The sequence below is a fragment of the Ipomoea nil genome, unplaced genomic scaffold, assembly GCF_001879475.1.
Source record: "Ipomoea nil cultivar Tokyo-kokei standard unplaced genomic scaffold, Asagao_1.1 scaffold0482, whole genome shotgun sequence".
NCBI lineage: Eukaryota > Viridiplantae > Streptophyta > Magnoliopsida > Solanales > Convolvulaceae > Ipomoea > Ipomoea nil.
Genome location: NW_017616910.1, coordinates 143447 through 164989, shown reverse-complemented (window position 1 = coordinate 164989; position 21543 = coordinate 143447). Strand labels below are relative to the sequence as shown.

The 21543-nt window shown below is 39.0% G+C and overlaps 1 protein-coding gene across 2 annotated transcripts; it reads right to left on the bottom strand.

Moving 5' to 3' along the window:
• Positions 1-756: 756 nt before the first annotated feature.
• On the bottom strand, positions 757-20066 carry LOC109173680 (protein SPIRRIG-like). Of its 2 annotated transcripts, XM_019322956.1 has the most exons (20): positions 19378-20066; positions 18748-18817; positions 18569-18654; positions 18085-18220; positions 17914-17970; positions 17481-17657; positions 16672-16863; positions 16490-16555; positions 15188-15302; positions 13772-14925; positions 11249-11948; positions 11054-11156; positions 9829-10943; positions 8055-9705; positions 7737-7953; positions 4864-7703; positions 3718-4026; positions 3295-3601; positions 3019-3165; positions 757-2819 (listed from the first exon to the last, which is right to left on the bottom strand). In XM_019322956.1, exons 1-20 carry the CDS (start codon positions 19563-19565, stop codon positions 1635-1637), a joined length of 10815 nt encoding a protein of 3604 aa, XP_019178501.1. In that variant the 5' UTR covers positions 19566-20066; the 3' UTR covers positions 757-1634. The 2 variants fall into 2 exon arrangements, with proteins under 2 accessions (XP_019178501.1, XP_019178500.1); XM_019322955.1 differs by having other exon boundaries at positions 4864-7953.
• Positions 20067-21543: the final 1477 nt, after the last annotated feature.

Sequence of the window (21543 nt, the reverse complement as noted above, 5' to 3'; positions counted from 1 at the left end):
GGAATTCCGATGGTTTCTTCAGCATGGGGAAGGGAATGTGGTGGGCGGATTGACCCTCTGTATTTGTTGTTCCCTTTTTGTCATGATGAGGTTTGGTGGAGAGGGGAATCTTGTCCCTTTTGTATGGGAAGAGGATTGGGGTAATGGAGGTTTTTGGTTGAGGAGGATAGATAGTTGGCTTTGTGAATGACTGAATCTAGTGATCAAAGATGGCGGAGAGTTGAGGGATGGCAGGGAGGCGAGCATTTGTAGAGCTTTCGATTGATTATGGGTAGTGGAGATGGTGGTAATGTTGGCGGAGGTGTGGGGCAATGAAGACAAGGTAGATGATTCGAGTGAAAGAGGGTGAACTAATTACTCAAGTTTATAGTATAGACAATGTGATCAAAAGCTATCCACTTCACTGAGCCACATATTTTCATGATTTTTGAAATTTAGATGGTGTATAGTAAGTTGAATTGTGGATTTCATTTGTGTAAAGTAGAGCATTGTTTTTTTTTATGGGTATATTCGGGGTTTTTACCGTCGGACACAGTGGCTAATTCCTTTGCTAAAGGGTGACATTTTTTTTGAGTGAGACAGTTGATCTGGAGATTTAAAGTTGTTTTATACCCAAAGCCAAATCGAACCCTTGACCTTTGGTTAAGGATTGATGAATCCCTTCCCACTCAATCACATTCCTAGATTTAAGTATAGCATTGTTGAAACAAATAAAATTTGTTTTAAGGTGGAAGCATGAAAGGCAAGTAATAAGTGTAAAGAGGAATTATGAATTGATATTGAGGAACGAACTGTGAAGAGTAATACAAGTTGAGTATTACAAAGGAAACTCTATACTCCAAATGTTGGCAAGGAAAGAAATCTAAGGCCACGCAAACTTCCCTTCACTTCCTCACTAAGTATCGTATGGCATATGCTAGGGAGCTTAGGCCTTAGCCAGCCTCCTTGGCCTTCTATAACCTTCCAAAACCAAATGCAAAGCAAGGGCTGGCTTCCTGTACACCACATATATCAGTTTATACATAATAGATAGAAAGATAATAAACAAACCATTCTTCCCTTGTAAAATGAGATTCAAAATTCAAACTCATTGGATCACGCTATCCTGCAGCAGACTAAAAAAACAATAAAATCTTCAAAATGGCATTTCCCAAAATCAATGAAACATCATCATCATCATCATGTGACTTCTAAAGTAAATTAAGTCTAAAAAGAACCGTGGCAAGTCGTTCATCCGCTGCCAAAACTAGCTGGATTGTTTTTATCCGACGTGCCATTCCTGGCCTATACAAACCTCATTATACATGATGCCTTTTTTTCTATATACAACAACTGCAGGAGACTGCTCCACAATCTCCTTTCCCCTCCCCATACCCCCGAAAAGCCCATCACCATCATCTTCCGAGTCCTACTTGTGAGGCCACGACCACTTCAATTGCTTGCTTTCACAAGGACGGCATTAAGCGAGATGCACCTTGTTCTTGTCACTGTTCAGTGAGGCAGAATCCAACAGGGCAGGGCATTTATCCCCCAAAAACCGTGGAACCCTCAAATATACCATTTGATAGCAGATAACCAGAAAAAACTACATCATCTGGAATATCAAACACACAGACTGCTAGTTCATCCCACAATCACCCCTGATTAGCTACAAGTTTCAAGCTCTCTTCAGGGAGTGTCCATGAATGCAAATGCCCTACAGAATCTCCACTCAACAACTGTTTCAGATCACTGGTAAGGTAGAGTGCAGTAACAGGATGTTTATGACACTTTAATACCTTGTGAAGGATTAACTTGTATTCAGGTGCTTTATCTCCAAGCCTTAACCCCCCAGTTGGATTCCCACTTGTTGGTTTACTTTGGGCACACTCCTCACTTGAGCAGTGTACCATTTTCCAGACCTTAATTGCTCCACTCTGGTGACCAGAAACATACCACTTAGTTTCAAGCCAATCAGAGTTTGTACAACCAGTAAGTGAGAGAATAAAGTCAGATGGAAGTTGTGATGTGTTGACCACAGCAAGGCAGTCACCATTGATGCTCCAAACCGCAAGCATAATACCAGCTGCTGTCACAATTTCCCCAGTTAAGTTATTAACATAAATGGCTGAAACTGGTGAAGGAAATTCGGGTAGCTGCCTAACAAAAACCATGGAGCTAAGATCCCACAATATAACAGTACAATCATCTGATCCGCTCACTATCATCATGTAAGGCTGGCTAACATCAACGCATGTGATTTTGCTTGTATGGCCACAAAGAGCCTTCTCCAACTGCAAGTGTCTTACGGCTCGAGGTCCACTATCTTTGCCTATTCTCCAAATACAAATCAACCCATCATCACCTCCTGTGGCCAGAAGACGACCATCAAGACTAGCACTGACACACTGTATCTGGTAGCCACCATGAAGATTCTCATGAGTAGAAAGAAGTCTATCTTGGTCATAGCTCATAAATCTCAAACTACGGTCAGGATATCCCCATGAAACATACTTAGCATATGTTCTAGGTTTCAGGAAGGAATTCGCTCTAGCCACAAGAATTTTGTCATTAACAGTCACAATCTGAGATATAGAAGATGCGCTCTTACGGATCTCATGTGGGACAAGATGCAAAGAATGCTTCAGTGGATGCGGAGGAAGCTTTCTATCGGACCGCCTCTTCACATGAGGTTTGAGGAACAACTGTTTTGGTGTCTGCCCAAAGTGATTAATTTGGGCAAGAATTGAAGCCTTCATTGCTGGATCAGTGACTGAGTCGATATCAACACTGCCTTCATAAGTATAATGATAGAAAACATTTACAGCTTCTTCAGCAGCCTATCAACAACAAAACAAGGATTTAAATGTTAGTATATCAAGAGGATAACAAGAGAAGACAGACACAGAACGACCTCTCCCACAAGTAGCTGCTATCATATAGTAGCAAGTAATATGCATTGCTGAGCGAAATTCATTTAGGAGTATTACAGACAGAGAGTAAATTAAATATGAATCACAATATTAGAATTCCATGTACCTTCCCCCTCTGTTTACAACCAAAGATGAGATCAATCCAGTGATGTAAATTTTGAGAAACAAAATCAGACTCCAGAGCTTCTCTATGCCTCCTGATGAACTCTCTAGTACTGCCTTTGGCCCATGGAGGTAATAGAACACCACCAACCTGAGAAAACACCATAAGTATGAGGATATAAGGATCTAAATAAACAGAATGAGCAAATCTTTGAGGAAACTGCATCCAAAAAGGACAAAAATCAAATGCTACTATGAGGATGTAAAGAACTAAGCAAACCTTTTCCCCTGACTGCTTCTCACCCAAATCAAGATTGAACCTGTTCTCTAGGAACTCTGGCAAATAGAAGAACTCCGGAATCAGTTCCTTAACATCAGATGTGTTTCCTTTCCCAGCAGCACTTAACCATGTATCTTTTATACTATTAAAAAGACGGTCAGCATGATCAAATTGTCCACCCTGGAGCTTCTGATTCTCACCACTAAAGGGTGGAAGGCGGATGAGGTAGAAAAGGACAATTCCAGCGCTAGAATAGTGAGAACCATAATGGAACTTAGGAACCTCTGGATCATCCCAGCTCTCATATCTGAGGCAAATGAAAAAAAAAAATGTATTAGAGAAGATAAATAATCTCCTCCAAGTTGAATGGATACCGTGCAGAGAGTAAACAATATGGACAAATATGCAAAGGGCTTGACCTACCTTTTCCTGAACTCCTCTTCCCCTTCTCCTGTTTGACAACCAATTGGTTTGTCAAGCCTACGGAAAGTTTTGGGGTTCGTCAGGTCAAGATTTTCACTCTCATAATCAGCCAGAACCCAAGGGAACACTGGATACTGGGTAAGATCACTGTATCCACGACCTGCAAGGGTGTTGAGGTGCATGAGGTACTGGAAATTGCTTATCTCTCCATTCTGCCACCTCTTTGAGAATGATTTAGCCATAACCTTAAAGAGGCGACTGCCTTCATTGCTTTCCTGCTTAATTGAACCTGAAATTGTTGTATCCAACCTGCTTGAACAAAGGACAACTATTATGAAACTTGAAATACTGGTTACAGGTTAGAAAATCAACAGAGAGCAGGTCTGACAGATAATACATAACCACCATTTGCAAATTCTACCAAATTACTTAGAAGATGAATATACATAAACCAGAAGACCACTAACATCTCAACTAAAAAATTCCATATGTTACCTAGAACAAAAAAAGAGATTTTATAGGTAATGTCCAGACTTGTGCTTCCTCATTCGCACTGAAGCCTAATATCCTAATAGTGCTTCGACTCTTTGAGATAATTATTCAAGTCTTTTCAAACTATTGATAGTTATAATAATAGGAAGACTACTACAACTATTGCTCAATGGAGGTACGAACTACGTACAACCCATTACTCCATTTCTTTAGAGCTGTTCACTTTGAGTTCTGCAACATTTTATGTGAATTGGATAAAGTTCTACTTCTGGTGCTTTTAAAGTCAACAAGAATCATGTATTGTACTACTTCGTTGCCTATCCTTATTTATCTATCAGGAGACGAACACGTGATGACCCCAAAATTTTAAAAATCATTAAACGGTAGTTTCAGAAATTTAGGATTAAAATTTGTTTATCTTAAGAAAGTAGTCATTTCCATTGGCACACCCTGAAAAGGAAAAAAGACTGCTTCCAGCAAAACAGATGAATAAAACCCTAATTTTGGTAACCTGCTAGGTAGTTTAGACATTGAAGTGTCTGATGATCCTACACCACATTCTCAAATAACATATAAAGAGTGAATGCACATGATTATCAGCTAAACAGTAAAAGCAGAGAGAAGAAAGATGGAATTTGGAAGTGAATAACGTACATGCTATTTCTTGGAAGATTCATGGCTACCAGATTTTTGAAAACTTCCTCTCTTTCTCTTTTGTGGAAAACCAGAAGGTCATTGCAACCATCCATGCTAAAAATCTCAATTGCAACAGGGCGAAGTTGGTAATCACGCTTCAAAATTTCATGGACACTATCAAGCTTCCACATACGCCAAGGATGAGGCACATTGCCATTACTACAAACCCTTTCCTTTCCCCATGCACCACCATTGTATGCCCATGCCCTACCTCCAACATAAGCCTTAGCAGTTAAAGCCCAAGAAGAACTTGACTTAGAATGTGAATCCATACTACAAGAGAAGTCTCTCTTAACGCCCAAAGCCTGATCAATGACTGAAAGGTCATCTTCACTTTCTTTTTCACATATACACCCAGACTCATCAATATAAAAGTTCTCAATGACATATAGCGACAGTTCCCCAATCAGAAAAATGCCATCATGTTTATCAAGACCCAACACTCTTTCACAGTTATATTTGTACCTTATCTTCTCAAAAGGTTCCAAAAATGGTCTGATCAAGTATTCACCATTATCATTTAATTCCTTCTCTGATTTTTCCCCTGACATCCTAACATCATCAATTCTTGCTGATGAAGACTGCCTCGGAGATCCAAGATCAGATCTTCCCGGTAGGCTCTCATCTTTTCGGAGGGAAGCAGTGCTGGATTTTACACCAAATCCTGCAGCTGAGCTCAGACTTGCTTCATTAATACTGCTATCATGGTCATTCCAACCAGTTTTACTGGAAGCTGCATCCTTGAACTCATCAACCTCTTTGAAAATTGAGCCACCATACAGATCACTATCAAAAGTATCCTGTCGAGGATTATCAGTCAGAAGATTGGAGATATAATCTGATCCAGCATCAGAAGCATTCAAATCATTTTCAGTCTTCTCCTTGTACAATTCTAGCTCCCCTAACTCAAATTGTCCGTTTAGAACATTCTGAATAGTGTCAATTTTTAATTTGCAGCGTTCAAGCTTCTTGCGCTTCCTATATGGACCTTCAATGGGGCAAAGTTGCCACTCAGGTTCATCACCTGAGAACAATTTACTTACTGGGAATATTCCTCGCTCATGTACAATTTGTTGGAGGTGACTTTGCCACTCACTTTCAGCATGCATTACCCAGCCATACTTATCCTGGCGAATAACTCTTAGTTCAGTAGCCATTGCATCACGAACTAATTCAAGTGCAATTCTTCGTTCATTAATCTGCTCCCAGTGTCTAGCATCTAACTTTGAATTGTCCTTCAATTTTCTTCCCATTTCTTTCTTACGGCGACTATCTATGCCTTTAATCCTCACTCCAGGAAACTTTGTTGACCCTGAAATGTACTGAGCCCACATCAGTGCAGCAGACTGTTCCAGTACTTTATTAACCTCCTGCTCAGAACTATGAAGCCACTCAAAAAATGCAGATAAGTTTCCAGTCAAAAGCTTGTCAAAACCACCACGTAGAACATCATAAGATCCTTGATTTGGTTTAGAGGCAAGCAAGTCTTCAAGTGCAGCTCTGCGATGCACCAGAAGATATTTAAGAATATCAACAGTCATGCTTTGTACATTCCGTCTCTGAACACGCAGAAGAGAGATTAGATTTATGCAAAGACAGGAATTGATATCAGTGTCAATGTTGCTTGGACAGAATATTATCCGCCTATTAGCAACTAGAAGCTGTAACACCGTGGAAATATCAACTCCACTATCTTCTGGTGATGAGTTTATTGGAACTCTTTTCTTGGACTCAATTTGCAAGCCTAAACTTGAGAGTAGTTCATCTTCTCCTATGCTTACCAAGAATAATGGAAGGAAGCAGAACAAAATCATTCGATTTGTATTTTTCAAAATTGCAAGTATATAAGCATCAAGTTGCCTGTTTCCTCTTCCAATAGACAAGAGCCCCTTTCCAGTTGGAGCTGCTTCTTCAACACGACCATCTTTGTTTGCCAATTGTAACATAGACAACAAGAATTCCAGAGTCTTCAGTACACTAGAAGGTCGAGAGAAAGCACCCATATACACTCTGTCCACTATCATCCAGCATAATGCATCTAGATTCAAAGACCAACGGCTCTTATCCAGCTTTTTCTCATTTTCCTCATCATCACGCAAGAGACGTCTTTCAAGGAAGTTCATCAATCTAATAAGCCACAATCCCTGAAAGGTCAAAATAGATTCAACATCAATATTTAATGGAGCACACTCCAGTATACCCTCGATGATAGGCACAGCTTTCATTTGCTCAGTCAATAAACCAGATAGAACTTCAGCCATGAAATCTAAAACAGCAGCGGCTCCAGCAGAGCATGGACCACCACCATAGCCTGAATCATCCACTTCAAGAAGTAGCTTTGAGCTAATTGTAAACATTGTGTTGGCAGCATATTGTCCTTGAGAACTGGACTTTGTGTCTGAAGAGGAATCAACTTCACTGAAGGATGCATAAGACACCATAGATGAAGTGGAAGCAATTTGGCCTTTATTATCATTGTTATTAGCACCACCCAACCAAGATGTCAGTGCAACTACTGGTGATGAATAAGTCGCTAATGGGCTTTTAGAATAAGATCTCTCAGATAAAATAGGAGATTCAACATTGGTAAAGGATGCAGTACTTTGTGAATCTGCTTGTGCAGTAGGATCTAGAGAGCTCTTCATTTCACGGAAGTTAAACTCATTAAAGCTGGTAGTGGAGGCAAGGTCAACCACGTCACCATCCAGTGTCGCACTAATTTGTGCATCTTCCTTTGCCTCTTTTTTTAAATCCTTCTGGTCTGAAGAAACAGAGATCTCTCCTTTATCTCCAGTAACCTTGTTTCGCATCTCTCCTTTATCTCCAGTAACCTTGTTTGGCACAACTGGCATATCTTCTGAACTGGAGCTCACCTGTACTGGTGGAAAGCTTCCCAAACTTATAGAGCTTTTGGCTGAGTGTACCTGTTCATGAGGCATGCTAGAGAATGTATTCTGGGAACTACAAGTTTCATCACCATCATCCACCAGTGTCTTTTCTTCAACAGTAGCAGAGAGTTGTTTTGCCATTTTCACAGCATGAGAAGCCCTACATATCAGAGAATATTCAGCTCAATTCAGAACAGAAAGCATATAACAATGATAAGATTTTTCAACAAGCACACAAAGAAAAAGCATTTTACAATATACCTGACACAAGAAAAATACAAGTCAATACAGGTCTCAAGAAATTCAGCATGTCGGCAAACAGCAGAGAATGGAGGACACATTTTTGCTAGATCAACCATGAACCTAAGGACAGAGGTAGCAGCAGCAGGGGCTGAAGCCTCTCCACCCATTAAGCGTGCAGCATAAGTCTTGTGCACCAGTGCTTCGCCTTGAAGCTCCCCTGACCAGTCTGTATATTCATCTGCAAGCTCTGCCACAATGCCAGCACTAATTTGGGAAAGATTGCCAGCTTGATGGGCTAGCATTGACTGCATACACAACCTATCAAAAGTTGCCTTTGCCATGGCTATCACAGATTCCAACAGCTCTGTAAATTTTAGCTCTCCATAATTTCCATCACTAGGCATAAGGGCATGAAAGTCCAGCATACGAACTTCAGGGAGTCTTGGATATACTGGCTTGTCAAATATCAGACAGAACAGAATATAATATATATCAGGGGAATCATAGAAACTGGGAAGCACCCTTGCCAAACCTTGATACCCTCCACTGGAGCGAAATTTAAGTGCAAATGTAGGAGAAGATACAAGACACACACCAAGAAGAGTCATGACCCATCTCATACTTGTAGGATGAACAGCTTCATCAAGAAAGTAAGTTATTAGTTTTGAAGAAACAATTTTATGCCACTGCTCAAGCAACTCCTCAGATTTAATGGTCACCTGTAAATCAATAAGCATCTCAAGCAACATGTTTCTTACAATAACGTGTTTTCCCATTGACTCTCGGTTGATTTGATTGCGTGACAAAAGCTCTGGGGGATCAAATGACATGATCACAAACCTAACCACCTGTTCCAATTCAGATGGAAGAAACCCGTCTTCTAAGATCACACCTAATAATACAACAAACTTCTCTAACACGGGAACTTCAACATCACCTCTTTGCAGAGTCACAAGCAAGTGTTGAACAAGGTTAATTCTGCGGAGAATTGTCAGGTTGTGATTCCTGTACCAATGCATTGAAACCAGATTTTCTAGAAAGCCCAATAAAGCAATTTGAATTGGAATTGGCGCTGTTACCCATACAGTCCAGTCCAACAAGACATGCTCAACCATGTCAGCATTTGAAAGGACGATGCAATTAGAAGTTTCAGCAGGCATGTCAGTATTTTCAAGCTCTGAAATATGACTGAATGAATCTTTTGGGGCAGAAAAATCATCCATATCTCCATGGGATCCTACTGAAGAAAATTCTTCCCTGAATTTTGAAAAGCTAAGGTCCTCAACATCACCCTCACTAATGGTTGATGTAGGTGGTAGAATCTTCTGAGCAGCCTCCAATTTTTTGGGTTCAGAGAAAGATGCCTCACAAGCAGCAATTTGGAAAAAGATTTCAAGTGACTGCATATCAAACAATGACATTCTTCTGTGCAGGAAAAGAGCAAGCAAGTGGTAACCTCTATATTGTTGCATATCTCTCACATTTTGAGGATTCTGATGAAGTGTACATGCAAGCAACATCAAAGCCATATGCAGCATGTCCCTAGTCTCAGCAGCTTCAACAAGAGCTAGAACAACAGCAATGCCACCAATTGGACGAATTGTCTCTCCAATGACACAATGTTTACAGATATAGACATCGCCAATCAGTCGTCCAAAGCGAGGTATACCTATGAGGGACCCAGAAGAACCAGGAAAAAATTAATTCAAGAAAGTGTAGTCAGTAAATTTGAGTTTTCAGATACGTCAACATTTTACAAATCATAAACAGGAAAAGATTACTATTTACTCACCCCCAATAGGAGATGCAGCAGCTGACATAGGATCAACTAGATTGAGCACAGACAGAGTTCCAGAAGCACGAAGAAGTTCCGTGCTTGTTCCCTCAAATGAAAATATGAGCTTTTTACCAGAAAGCTGAAGCGAGAGGTTCCCTAATTTTTCGAAATTCCAAACAATACCACTTCGATCAGCATTAGAACTCCTTTGCTTGCTGGCATTATCAGCCTTCTGAGTTGTGGAAGCCAATGGCATGTCAGTGTCCAAAGAGTCTAAAATGGCCATACTGCCCCCACCACAGGCTTGATTAGGAACAAACTGCAACAAATCAGTGTCCTGGAATAGCCCCCTATATCCTCTCCCAAGGATGTACATAAAACAGATAGAGCCAGGCGAAAGAACTTCTTCAAAAAGATAGCAAGATCTAAGTCTCCACGACAAGTCACTAACCCTTGCACAAGTAACAGGTGTTCCAATGATTACCTGCAACGACCTTCCGGGTGGAGATGGAGAGTATCCTAGTCTCCCTGTGTGTCTTAGTTTCCCATTAAGATATACATAAGCAATGCTAGACTGGAAGAGGCCAGCCAAAGCATTTGGTTTGCTATGAACAACAGCAAGGTGATGCCACCTACCTTCCTCCATTTCTAACCCAGAAAATGACAAGGATGAAGAGTTGCTAGTGGCAAGAGTAAGAACACCATCCTCCTGAAGACAAATTTCTGCATAGAAAGCACTAGAACTTTCTGCATCTCCAACAGAAAATATCCGTAAAACATGTGGTCCATGATGCTGTCCACCAGCTACTGCCTGCTTTTTAGAATATCCAGTTCTGGATGCTTCAGCCTCCTTTGCCTGTGATTTGAAAAACTTCCGAAACTGAAACCAACATATAAAAGAATAGCCAGCAGCAGGTGGCCAAGATCTTTCCCCCAGTGGCACTTGAATTGAAGCATGCCCCACCTTGCTCATGTCCATCTCTATAAATGGTGCCAGTGAAACATCTTCTGAAGCAATGTCCTCCTTAAGAATCAATTGTTCCATCATATCTACAAGAAATCGTCCAGAAGTAGCAAGCCTCATTTGAAGAATGTATCTAACAAGAATTCGAAGTTCAGATGTTGATAACCTGTAACAAGAGAGTACACCGTTCATCTTACCAGACGTAAGATTAAATTGAAATGTAAACTGTAATTAGGGATATCAAAGAGAAGTTCTAGACTAGATAGAGGTAGTTACCTATATGCCCCAAGGACTTCTACAATTTTCAGAGCATGAGATAGCAATGGTGATGAGCCAGATAGGAAGGGATATATCATCTCAAGTAGAAGTTCCACACACCCTGACAACACCGTAGCATCAATTATTAACTATTCTATTAAAAAAATATTTTTAATATGAAATAAAAGATAATAATATTCATCATATTCTTACCTACAGATGTTAGGTTTTCTCGGTTGAAGGAACTTGCACGAGCAAGCTTATCAAGGAGGCTTAACACCTCCAATTGCAACTTGGGAGTAAACCGCAATAGATTGCGTAAAAGCACTCTAACAGCACCAGCATTGTACACCCGTTCATTGTCAGGAACAACAGAACCAGAAGATGTAATAAGATGAAAACAAGCTGACTCATTGTCATTAGTGCGAGACAATGCGGAATCTTCTGACATCAGAAATGGTGGAAGCACCATCTCAAGAGCAAGTTCCAATAGCAGCTGTATAACTTGCCTTTCACAATCGACACAAATTAAACCAGACTCCAAGAGAAGATCATAAAATGTGTGAGAAGATATAATAGCATGCAACTTTGTCCTGTTAACAGCATTGTCACAAACTGCAGCTGTCATTACACGCAATAAATATGTAAACACCTTGATGTAAATGGCTGAAGAAGACTGGTTTGCCAGTTCTCCATCAGTTTGGAAACTATGGAGTGTGGTTAATAGAAGAGAGAACCCAGTTGATTCACCAAAGACCCTCTGAGCTGAATTATTAACCCCTAGAATGCGCCACAAAGCTCCAAAGATGTCACATTTTGCGTCATCTTGAATTCTGTATTGAGATCCCAATGCACTTGTAACAATTCCACTTTTTAAAATATCAACCACTGCTCCCAACTCCTCTGGATGAGACTAAAAAAAAAAAAAACGAAGGAATTTTAGCATTTTTGGGACGTAAAAGTAAATGCAGAAGAAAGGACGAGCTGCATAAAGGAGATAAGTTTTGTACTCCCCATAGTTTTACAGGAAACTAGCTGTAATTACTAAAAGAAACACAGGCCAAGTATGCTCTCAGTTATAAAATTTAAATGAAACAATGACTTATGGCCCAAGCATAAGGAGCTCAATTCCCAATAAGAAAGATCTCAGGTTCAAGCCTTGTAAATATCCAACAGGCATTTAGAAAGCTACCGTCCCATATGGGATCTGAAAATAGTTGGGCTAGGAATTAGTTGGAGCCCATTGTGACTACCAAAAATACCAGGGACTCTCTCTTACCATAGTATAATAATAAAAGTTACATGATGCCATGAGAGACTACAGACAAGAAGGAGATGGCAGCATGTCTACCAGGAAAAACTAATGTTACAAATTTCACAAAAGCCTTCAATAACCTCCAATTGTACAAGCACAAGAAGTAATTCTGTATCGGTTTTGATATTATTTCAAAAAAAAAAACAAGTAGGTGATTGGCAAACAAGGTTACAAGGAAATGCATTCTGCTGCAATGAAATCAATTAGTAGGGTAATATATGCAGAAATGCATTTTCTCTGTAAAACACAAGCAGCACTTATACTAAGCATAGTTATCACGGCGCCCTTTTAAGTCGTGGCGCTCCCCGACCGCCTTGTCGCCTAGGCGACTAGGCGCCCACCTAGGCAACGCCTAGGCGATGAGTAATATATATATATATATATTCTCATATTATACAACAATTACTGCCAGCATATTTTATATATTATATATATATTATATAAATATAATAATAATAATAATAATAATAATAATAATATGAGAATATATATTGGGAAGAATTATATATAATATATGTGGAAATAGGCAGTGGAAATAGGCAGCCTTATTTATTATATTCTAGGAAGTTGTAGCTGCAGTAGCTTTCATTACAAAACAGAAGCAGAAAACTATTCATTTTCTCAAGGCTACAACTTTCTAGGAGTAATAAAGTAAATATAAAGTAAATAAGTCTGAACAAAGAAGCCAAGAAGAAAGAAAGAAGGAAAAGGAAGAAAAAAAATCAAGAATGGCAGTTGACGACGGCGGTGGGAGAAGAAAGAAGCACCGATGACGACCCACGGCGGTGGGACGGCGACGGCGGTGGCTGTGGGTCACTGGGTTGGCTTTCTTCTTCTCATACCATTTTTTTAAAAAAGATAAAGTTAAAAATGGGTAGGGTTTATGGGTTTGGACGCCGAATCGGCGTCCTTGGCGTCGTCTGGATGCAAAGGCGACGCCGGAGCTCGCCTCACCATTTTCAGGCGAGGCGAAGCCTCCAGGCGTCCTGTCTCCACCGACAGGACGCCAAGGCGACGCCATGATAACTATGATACTAAGTCAGCACAAGAGTACAAGATCATTGCATAAATATTAACCAAAGACCAAAAAGAATAGATCTATTAGTTAAACATGGTGGACTATGCGTTCAAATCAGCCCAGAGAATTACATATTTATTTGCCTCAAAATATTAGCTTAATTACCTAACACAATACACTCTTCATCACAAAAGGCAAGCATGCTTTAACTATTATCAATATTATTAAGACTTCTCAATCTTGTGCGTCTAAGGCAAGTATAATTACTATCCCAAAGGTAAACCAGTGACCATCGAGTTGAAATGCAACACTCAAAGCATAGTAATACAAATCAATACATCAATACATTTGAGCAAAGATAGAGCAAATAAAATGTCAAAAGCCTAGCTTAGTGGAAGCAAACCTGCGTAGCATCTTCAATAATTAAGCATGACAATGCTCGAAGGGCACCTGGACGATGAATTTCAGATACCAAAAAAGGAAGTACAGTGGTCACACCATTAGATGATCGGAACACTGATTGATTTGGTTCTGCTTTCTTTAGTAAGGAGACCATACAGTCCCATGCAATTGCTATTGTGCCTTCTACTTCAAAAATAGGGAATTTTCCTGAACCAGATTCCAATAATTTTGGTTTAGAAAGGATTGCATTCTTGCTGTCCAGGTGTTTCTTGAAGCTGCTTGGACTTAATTTTCTTTCCAACTGATTAGGTTCACCATCATGCTGCTGTGGACTAGAAAGTAACTGGTGCTGCTTGAGATCATCTAAAAGAACCTCCAGTACACCAACTTCTCTCAGTACTTTCTTGTACTGTTGATCAAAAGACAGAAGTTTTACGAAGAAGGATAAAATAGTATGTTTCAATTCAGATGTTATTGGTTGTTGCAGCAGACAACAAAGTGCAAGCAATTCTTGTTCAGGTACGCAATTCACCACTGTCACTGCATATTCAAGAATTTTCAAAATTATCTCTTGCAAAGCTGAAGGAAATCCATCCATATTAAGGATAAATAGGGGTACAGTCCGCAACTGCTGACACAAATTGTAATTCTCAATATGGCTCGAAAATATTTTAAACATCCTGTTCAGTACTTCAGCTTGCAGTTCTCTACTATCAGCTTTCAGAAAAATGTCCTGCAACATTTGAACAGCTTCAAGGTCTTTAACTTTGTCATTATCCTTCTCCCATATTTCATCACCTATTCGTTCGGATGATGAAGTTAGACTTCTGCCAGACCCACTGGGCTTAGCATGAGCACTTTTTGATGTTTTCAAAGTAGGGCCAGTTTGAGCAAGGCAAACAAGAGCATCAAGCAACCTACAGAGTGTAGGGGAGAGATTTTTTTCTGAACTTTCTGCAGCCTTTTTTATTGAATCATTGCTCTCAGCACTATCAGCCCCATGGTGATCATCAGAAGCAGGTTCTTTACATGGAAGAGACTCTGAATACAAAGGCTGCCCACTTTGATCCTTAGAGAGTACTAAAGCAAACTGAACCAGGAATTGATAACCATGAGCATTGTGAATATCCTCCCTAATCTTGACACCACCAGCCTCTACAAGTCAAAATTATTTGGAAATCAGCACCAACCCAATGCAGTGGATAATGAATCACTAGGTAGGTTACATTAACAATATGTTTATATTAACGGAGACTAAAACTATTCAATAAGAGAGAAAAGCCCCCAACTTTAAGTTTTAATCCAAGTGAATGGAAGAAAAGAACCATTTTACTTATTTAAAAAAAAAAAAAAAAAAAAAAAAAAAAAAAAAAAAAGTGGAAAGAAGGAGAAAAGGAGAGATAAACAACCATTTTACCTGGTCTATATGACAATTCAACACATTCTAGAAGCAAGTCCACTATGCCCATTGTGTATGCTGAATCCCCACAATCAGGATTAAAATCCTTCACAGCCATTAGAAGCACCTTTATCTGTTACGTATAAAGTCTAATCATCAGCAAAGCAGAATGGATATTTGATATGTGAAAGTTATTCTGCCATAAGAATCAAGGAGAATAATAGTGCTGAAGACCATGAGTATTGTCATGGAATTAAAATATTAATCTAAAGAGAACAAGGAAACACCAAAAGCTTGGATATAATCAACTGTTTCAAAATCCATTGAAGATTTTCATGCAACTTCACTAGAAAATGAGTCATGGACCAAAATAGGGAGTAAATGGGCAGTTGTACTTCAACCCCTAACTGTTTTGTTAAATATTGATGCACAGTAATCCAACCCATAAACTACAGCTTTCATGATGTGAACAAACTTTTGCAGCCTAAATTTTCTGAGAGACTAAGGGATTGATTTCTTGGAAACAGTCCAAAGCAAGAATAGGATAAGGGACTCGTAATAAATTGATTCGATAATTGGTAGAGAAGAAAGGAGGGGTTGGGATCATTAGAGTTTACAAGGATCAACTTTATGGTGTTGTGTATTCCATCTTAACATTCCGTCTTCCTCTCCTTACTTACTTTGCTATTCAAACATGTATGGGCGTATGGCTGTTGAAAAGGAATTGTTCTTCCATTCTATTTGTTTTTTTCCTATTCATTACTTCTTTTCCTTTTTCTTCTTGATAATAAACAGCTGAAATTTCTCCCTACCTGACAGCAAGCTAACAATGAAAACATCTTTCACTTGGGCATTCAGATTCCCAAATCCTAACAAAAGCATGAGAGTTTAAGTCAACTACCAATAGTGCTATGAATTAATGTAATATTGCAAATTTAGGCAAGGTTATTTCTCAGTGTGAATTAATTACGGTAAGGGTGCAAGTTATACTTGTATCTCGTAAACTTGACATCTCCAACACGATCAATACTGAAAATCTAAGCAAAGGCTATTTCTCAGTATGAATTAATTACAGTAAGGGTGTAAATTATACTTGTATCACGTAAACTTGACATCTCCTACACAATCAATACTGAAAAACTAACCAAGGTTATTTCTCATATGAATAAATTACAGTAAGGGTGCAAGTTATACATGTATCTTGTAAACTTAACATCTCCTGCGCAATTTCAGTGGGGTAAAAGATGAAGAGAAGGGAACAGTGGATGGAAGTTAGTTAGATGATTCAAGACAAACTAGGATACATCAGTAACGGCATACCAAATGATACTTGCGGATGTACTTGGCAGTGCTGCCATTGTCATTGGCCAAGAGAAGACCAAGTATCTGGATCAAGAATCAAATATAAGAACAATATTATCTAGTCAGATAAGAAGTTTCATTAAGCAAACCAAATAAAGCTAAATATTGTATATATAAATAGCTAAAAGTAAGCCAAATACCTGCATCGCATGTCTGTGGAGCTGAATAGTGTGTAATCGCAAAAGGCCTTCCTTATATTGAGAAAAGGCAATTAAAGAGCCCATAGCAACCATTTGAAAGAGTAACTGAAGAGAGTTGTCCTCTATCAAACTTTGTGCAGCTGAAGGATGGCTGGACAGTGCCTTCATGATATGTACAACACTACCCTCTACCTAAGATATGCAAAACATTTAACATGAACAAAAGTTATTTTTAATTCAGATTCAAGAAACCCTCTACATTTTATGGAAATGATAAGGATCCGTTTAGTAACTGGAGAATTTCCAGTTTATCTCACCTATCTATCTACCCCTACATTCACCTACCGGCCCAACTGCTACCACCTACCCACCCCCCAATCTTCCAGACTTTCACTGATCAGTTATATGTTGAGCTGAGCTCAAACTTGTCCCGTCGCTAGTGGACTAAAAATGTCAATCTTTCCACTAAAATAAAGCACGACAAATGAACTGTTTCTTAGCTCATTATAATTCTTAAGTTCTAACTGCAGTCAAACTGCCAATTAAAAAGGGCCTGTTCTTTACCCCTCTTTATTCTATTGTTGGGTTAAATAAAATCCCCTGTGCCAGAGCCATATTTCAGTATTAACCCCAGCAAGCCCAATTCTATTGATTGTTATGATCCGCCAATAAGCACTGTGCGATATATGTATAAAACACATGTAAGAACTGCCCACAATAATATTCACTCAACATTCAAAAGGATACTACAAATTATCCTCAATGATACATGTAGTAAGGAGGAGAGAACAAGCATGCAAAGAAGCTACCTCAAGCCGACGACGTGATGCAGCATCATCATCATGGTTGTTCTCTGCTAGCCCTTGTTCTGTATTATTGTCCACAGATTGCCTTAGGAGACCCTCATTGGGACCAAGAAGAGAATTGAGAATATGAATGAGACAGCACAAAATCCCGGAGTCAAGAAGAGATTGTTTATCAATAGGCTGTAAAAATTGATCACCCATTAAATTTGGAAAAGAAATGCATAACCTTTACCAGTGTTTAGTCTGCTTTGAAAAATAACATAAATAGTCAATTCATAACAAAACCTAGATGTGGTAGATCATAACTCTGTGTGCTTGTTCATTGAATATGTGCAAGCAAACCGTTTCAAAATATATAATATTATTCATATAATAGAAATAGGAAGATATAACTGCTTTTAACCAATAGATATAGAAAAAGTGCAAGTGTATATACCCCAGAGACAAGGACCTCCACTGCATATAATAAATTTGCACCAGGGTTGATCCCATCCTGTAGTTTAATGAATATAACCAAAATTAGGCCACATTAACTCTACAGAATATTCACATACGACAGTTCACTGCAAAAGAAAACAAGAACTTTCAACACATAAATATCAAAAACCTTTGTGATTTCAGAGAAAAAACCTAAGACTCTCTCAACTTCCAAAGATCTTGTTTTGCTGCTAAGTTTCAACTTCTCAATATCTGTTACAAATGCTCTTCCAACAACAAAAGAAAATATGTGTGTTTCAACTAACCTGTAAACAAGAAGTGTTCAATGTTGGCCAACCAATCTTCACCACAAGATTAATTTAAAAACAAAAAATGAAAGAAAATAACATTCAAAATTTCAGAGCAACATAATAGCTTATTAGCATAAAATCTCAAAATTAACATGTACTGATGTACAAGCAAAAAGGAAGAATCAAAATATATTTTAGAGCAACAACCATCAAAAATATACCAAGACCTCAATCCCAAACTAGTTTGTCAGCTGGTTAGGAAGACAATTACTCTTAACATGAGATAGCAGAAATTTTGACACACTACAAGAAAATAATCTTAAAAAGACAGGAGAAAATGAGGAAAAAGAGGTAACCCCTTACATGGTAACTATTTGAGCTACATTTGCATGTTGCTTTACTAGTCTACAGAAAATTTCGACAGTCATATTCAGGGCCTTTTCCTTTTCCTGCAAGAGGAATGAAAAATAGATGAGTGGTAACTTCTTCCAGTATACAAATTAAGCAAGTTAAACTTTTGCATTATACAAACTCAGAGAAACCTTTTCCAAACTTGAAGAGCGGAACTCTTCCCAATATCTCTTGAAGTCCAATTCCAATTCATGTTTGTCTCTGCTTTCAAGAGTATGGAGGACAAAAAGAAAAGTATAAACACAACATACAAAGGTGCATGATAGAACAGTTGCACTAGAGATCTTAATCATAATTCACCAAGGTAGCAGAAGAAGTAAATTTCATTAAAAGAATTAGCTCAAGAGAAGTATCAGTATTCAGAATATATAATGTAAAAGGTTGAACTGCTAAATTGACATGTTCTATCACATTGTATAGATAACTATAACTATACAGAAACCTTAGTTGTTCATTAGCACAATCTCCAAGCTATTAAAAAAAACACGAAAACTTATTTCTCTTTTCATGGTCTAATGGAGTCTGAGGTGAGAGATCTAGTTCAGCTGCTGAAATTGACCACGGCTAAATTTCTAAAACTTAGCTAAGCTTGCATTCAGGTGAATAAACATTAAACCTAAATGCAACTTATGTTATGCTTTTAATTCAACATTGAGATAATCAATATCAGTAAATGTCACGAAAATTAGTAGCAAATAAGTAAAAGCATAAGCTCAATACAGAAACAGATAACGCCGCATTGGCAGAGAGAGGCACTGTACCTCGAAGGAGATAAGCTGAAGTCGAGATTGAGGTTGGTAGGCAAGGCATAGTTATCGTGAAATGACGAGGAAGCAGAAGCCGAAGGTGAGGAGACAGCGGAAGGAGGCTGAGCGAGGCCGACCTTTTCCTTAAAGTCTTTAAGCAATGATGCCCATTTCATCGTTCTCCCGGCCGATTTCCCGAACATTCAACGCCGTCTCTCATCCGACGAACAACCCGACCGCCGATTAGTTCAATCCCAGGCAGATCCGATCCCTTCTAGGCAGAGCTCTAGAAGGATCTCTCAGCTCAATACATAAAAAAACCAGACGATTATATGTCTCTGTCTACCTATCTACCAACAATATAATTCACATAAAATGTGAAGAAAAGCAGAAATAAATAAATTGATTGAAAGCAGCAAGATCTGGATATTTTGATCAGTTTTTTAATCCGATTTTTCCTCTTATTCGGATGATCTAGCTTCGATTATTTTTTTGCTCTTTTTTTTTTTTGAGAGAGAAATTCGAGGAGCGACCGAGCTAGCCCTAGAAGACGGGAGAAAATGCGACGACGAACTTGGCGACGATTTTCGTTTCGCTTTCGCGTGAGGGATGTGTTTTTTGGACGGCCAGTCCGCGCCTTGTTTCTCGCTCTAAAAGTCTGCACCTCTGCGCTCTCTCTCTCTCTTCGGTCTTTTCTCTCTCTAAGAAATGGATTAATCTGTAAAATTGTTTCTAAAATCCTTTTTTAGTTTATAAACCACTGGATGCTCTTAGTTTAAATCTCTCCGGCACCACGTCAGCGTGGGCTCCACCACCTACCGGGCTCCACGTGGACCGACGTGATACCCTCTACGGCTCTACCTGCGCACCCCCACCGGCAAGCAACCATTTCTCGGATTCTATTTTATTTTTTTGATGTTTTTTAATTAGTATTGATAGGGAATATACCTGTCTACCGATCTGTACTTATCGAATACCTGCTTGGATCCAGCTTCTTAGGGGTTGTAGCTCCATTCCCGACCTGTTCCGATCTAAAAAAAAAAAAAAAACACATGACCGACCCCAACCTGGCTTAATGAACCTCTGCTCTCAAATTTTATGCTCGGCCCTGACCTTTAGGATCGGTTTAGTGCGTCGAGCCCATCTACTTAGCCTTCAAAGTCTAACCTCCGCACAAACGCTTAAGTCAAGCCCACCAGACATTAGTCCATCAGGTACCCCCTCGCACGTGGACAGCTCTCCTTGGACTCTCGATCCGCCCGATGCATGAGTAACATGTGGCTTAGCTTACATGTCGGGCCCTCGACATGTGTCCCTCCCACGTCTCTTATAAATACTCTGCTAGACAATTGTTGGGGGACTCTTTTGGGGACAGTTTCGATATAGCTTTATTAACCTCGGGAACCTTTGACCTCATGCTATTAGCCGAGCATAAACCCTTAAACCAACAAGCAAACTTTAGGATGACCTAAACCTGGTCCGACCTCGTATCTTGTACGTATTCGTGGGATTCAGAGCATTTACCGCATCAAGTATTATGTATGTCGATTTGGTGCAAATGACTTAAATGAATAGATTTTATAATGAGTCGATAAAAATGTACAAGTTTTAAAATATAGATGAAAAAAATGAAGAAAAAAAAAATCGATTAATTAGGACTTGTGTGTTTCGTCAAAAACGCAAGTCCCAATTGTGTTTTTAAAATTTTTGAAATGTTCTTTTTACCATAAATATGACAAATGCAAGTCGTACTTGTGTTTATCAATATAAATGCAACAAACGCAACGTTTGTAGCAATATGGACAATGAACGCAAGTCCAACTTTTCTGTCTCATTCAATCGCCAAAAGCTAGTACTGAAAACCACGAATGTGAGGTTTGAGAACATGTTTGGTGACGCAAAGCAAGGAATTTATCTTCTTACTAATTTTGTCGAGCACTAAGCAAAGATTATGAGATGTTGAAGGAGGAAAATTAGCATGATTTGATGAATTTGTGTTGTGAAACCCGAGGAAGCAAATTCATCAATGAAAAAAAATTAATAGGCTGGTAAATTTGTTAAAAGAGGCACAAGAAGATGCTTCCAAAGTAAGGGAAGACGAAGCTCGTTTGAAAAGTTCCTTGAAATAAGCAAAGTATGACGTCGTTTATCTAAAGGAGGCTATAGGCAAAGCAAAGGCTG

What these genes read in the sequence shown, in the direction of transcription:
- LOC109173680 (XM_019322955.1), bottom strand. Translation starts at nt 19,565, where the DNA reads ATGTTCGGGAAATCGGCCGGGAGAACGATGAAATGGGCATCATTGCTT. An exon ending in GCTCTTCAAGTTTGGAAAAG is followed by an intron (nt 18,655 to 18,747) that starts GTTTCTCTGAGT and finishes TTCCTCTTGCAG; the next exon opens with GAAAAGGAAAAGGCCCTGAA. An exon ending in GAAGTCCTTGGGGCATATAG is followed by an intron (nt 10,944 to 11,053) that starts GTAACTACCTCT and finishes CTCTTGTTACAG; the next exon opens with GTTATCAACATCTGAACTTC.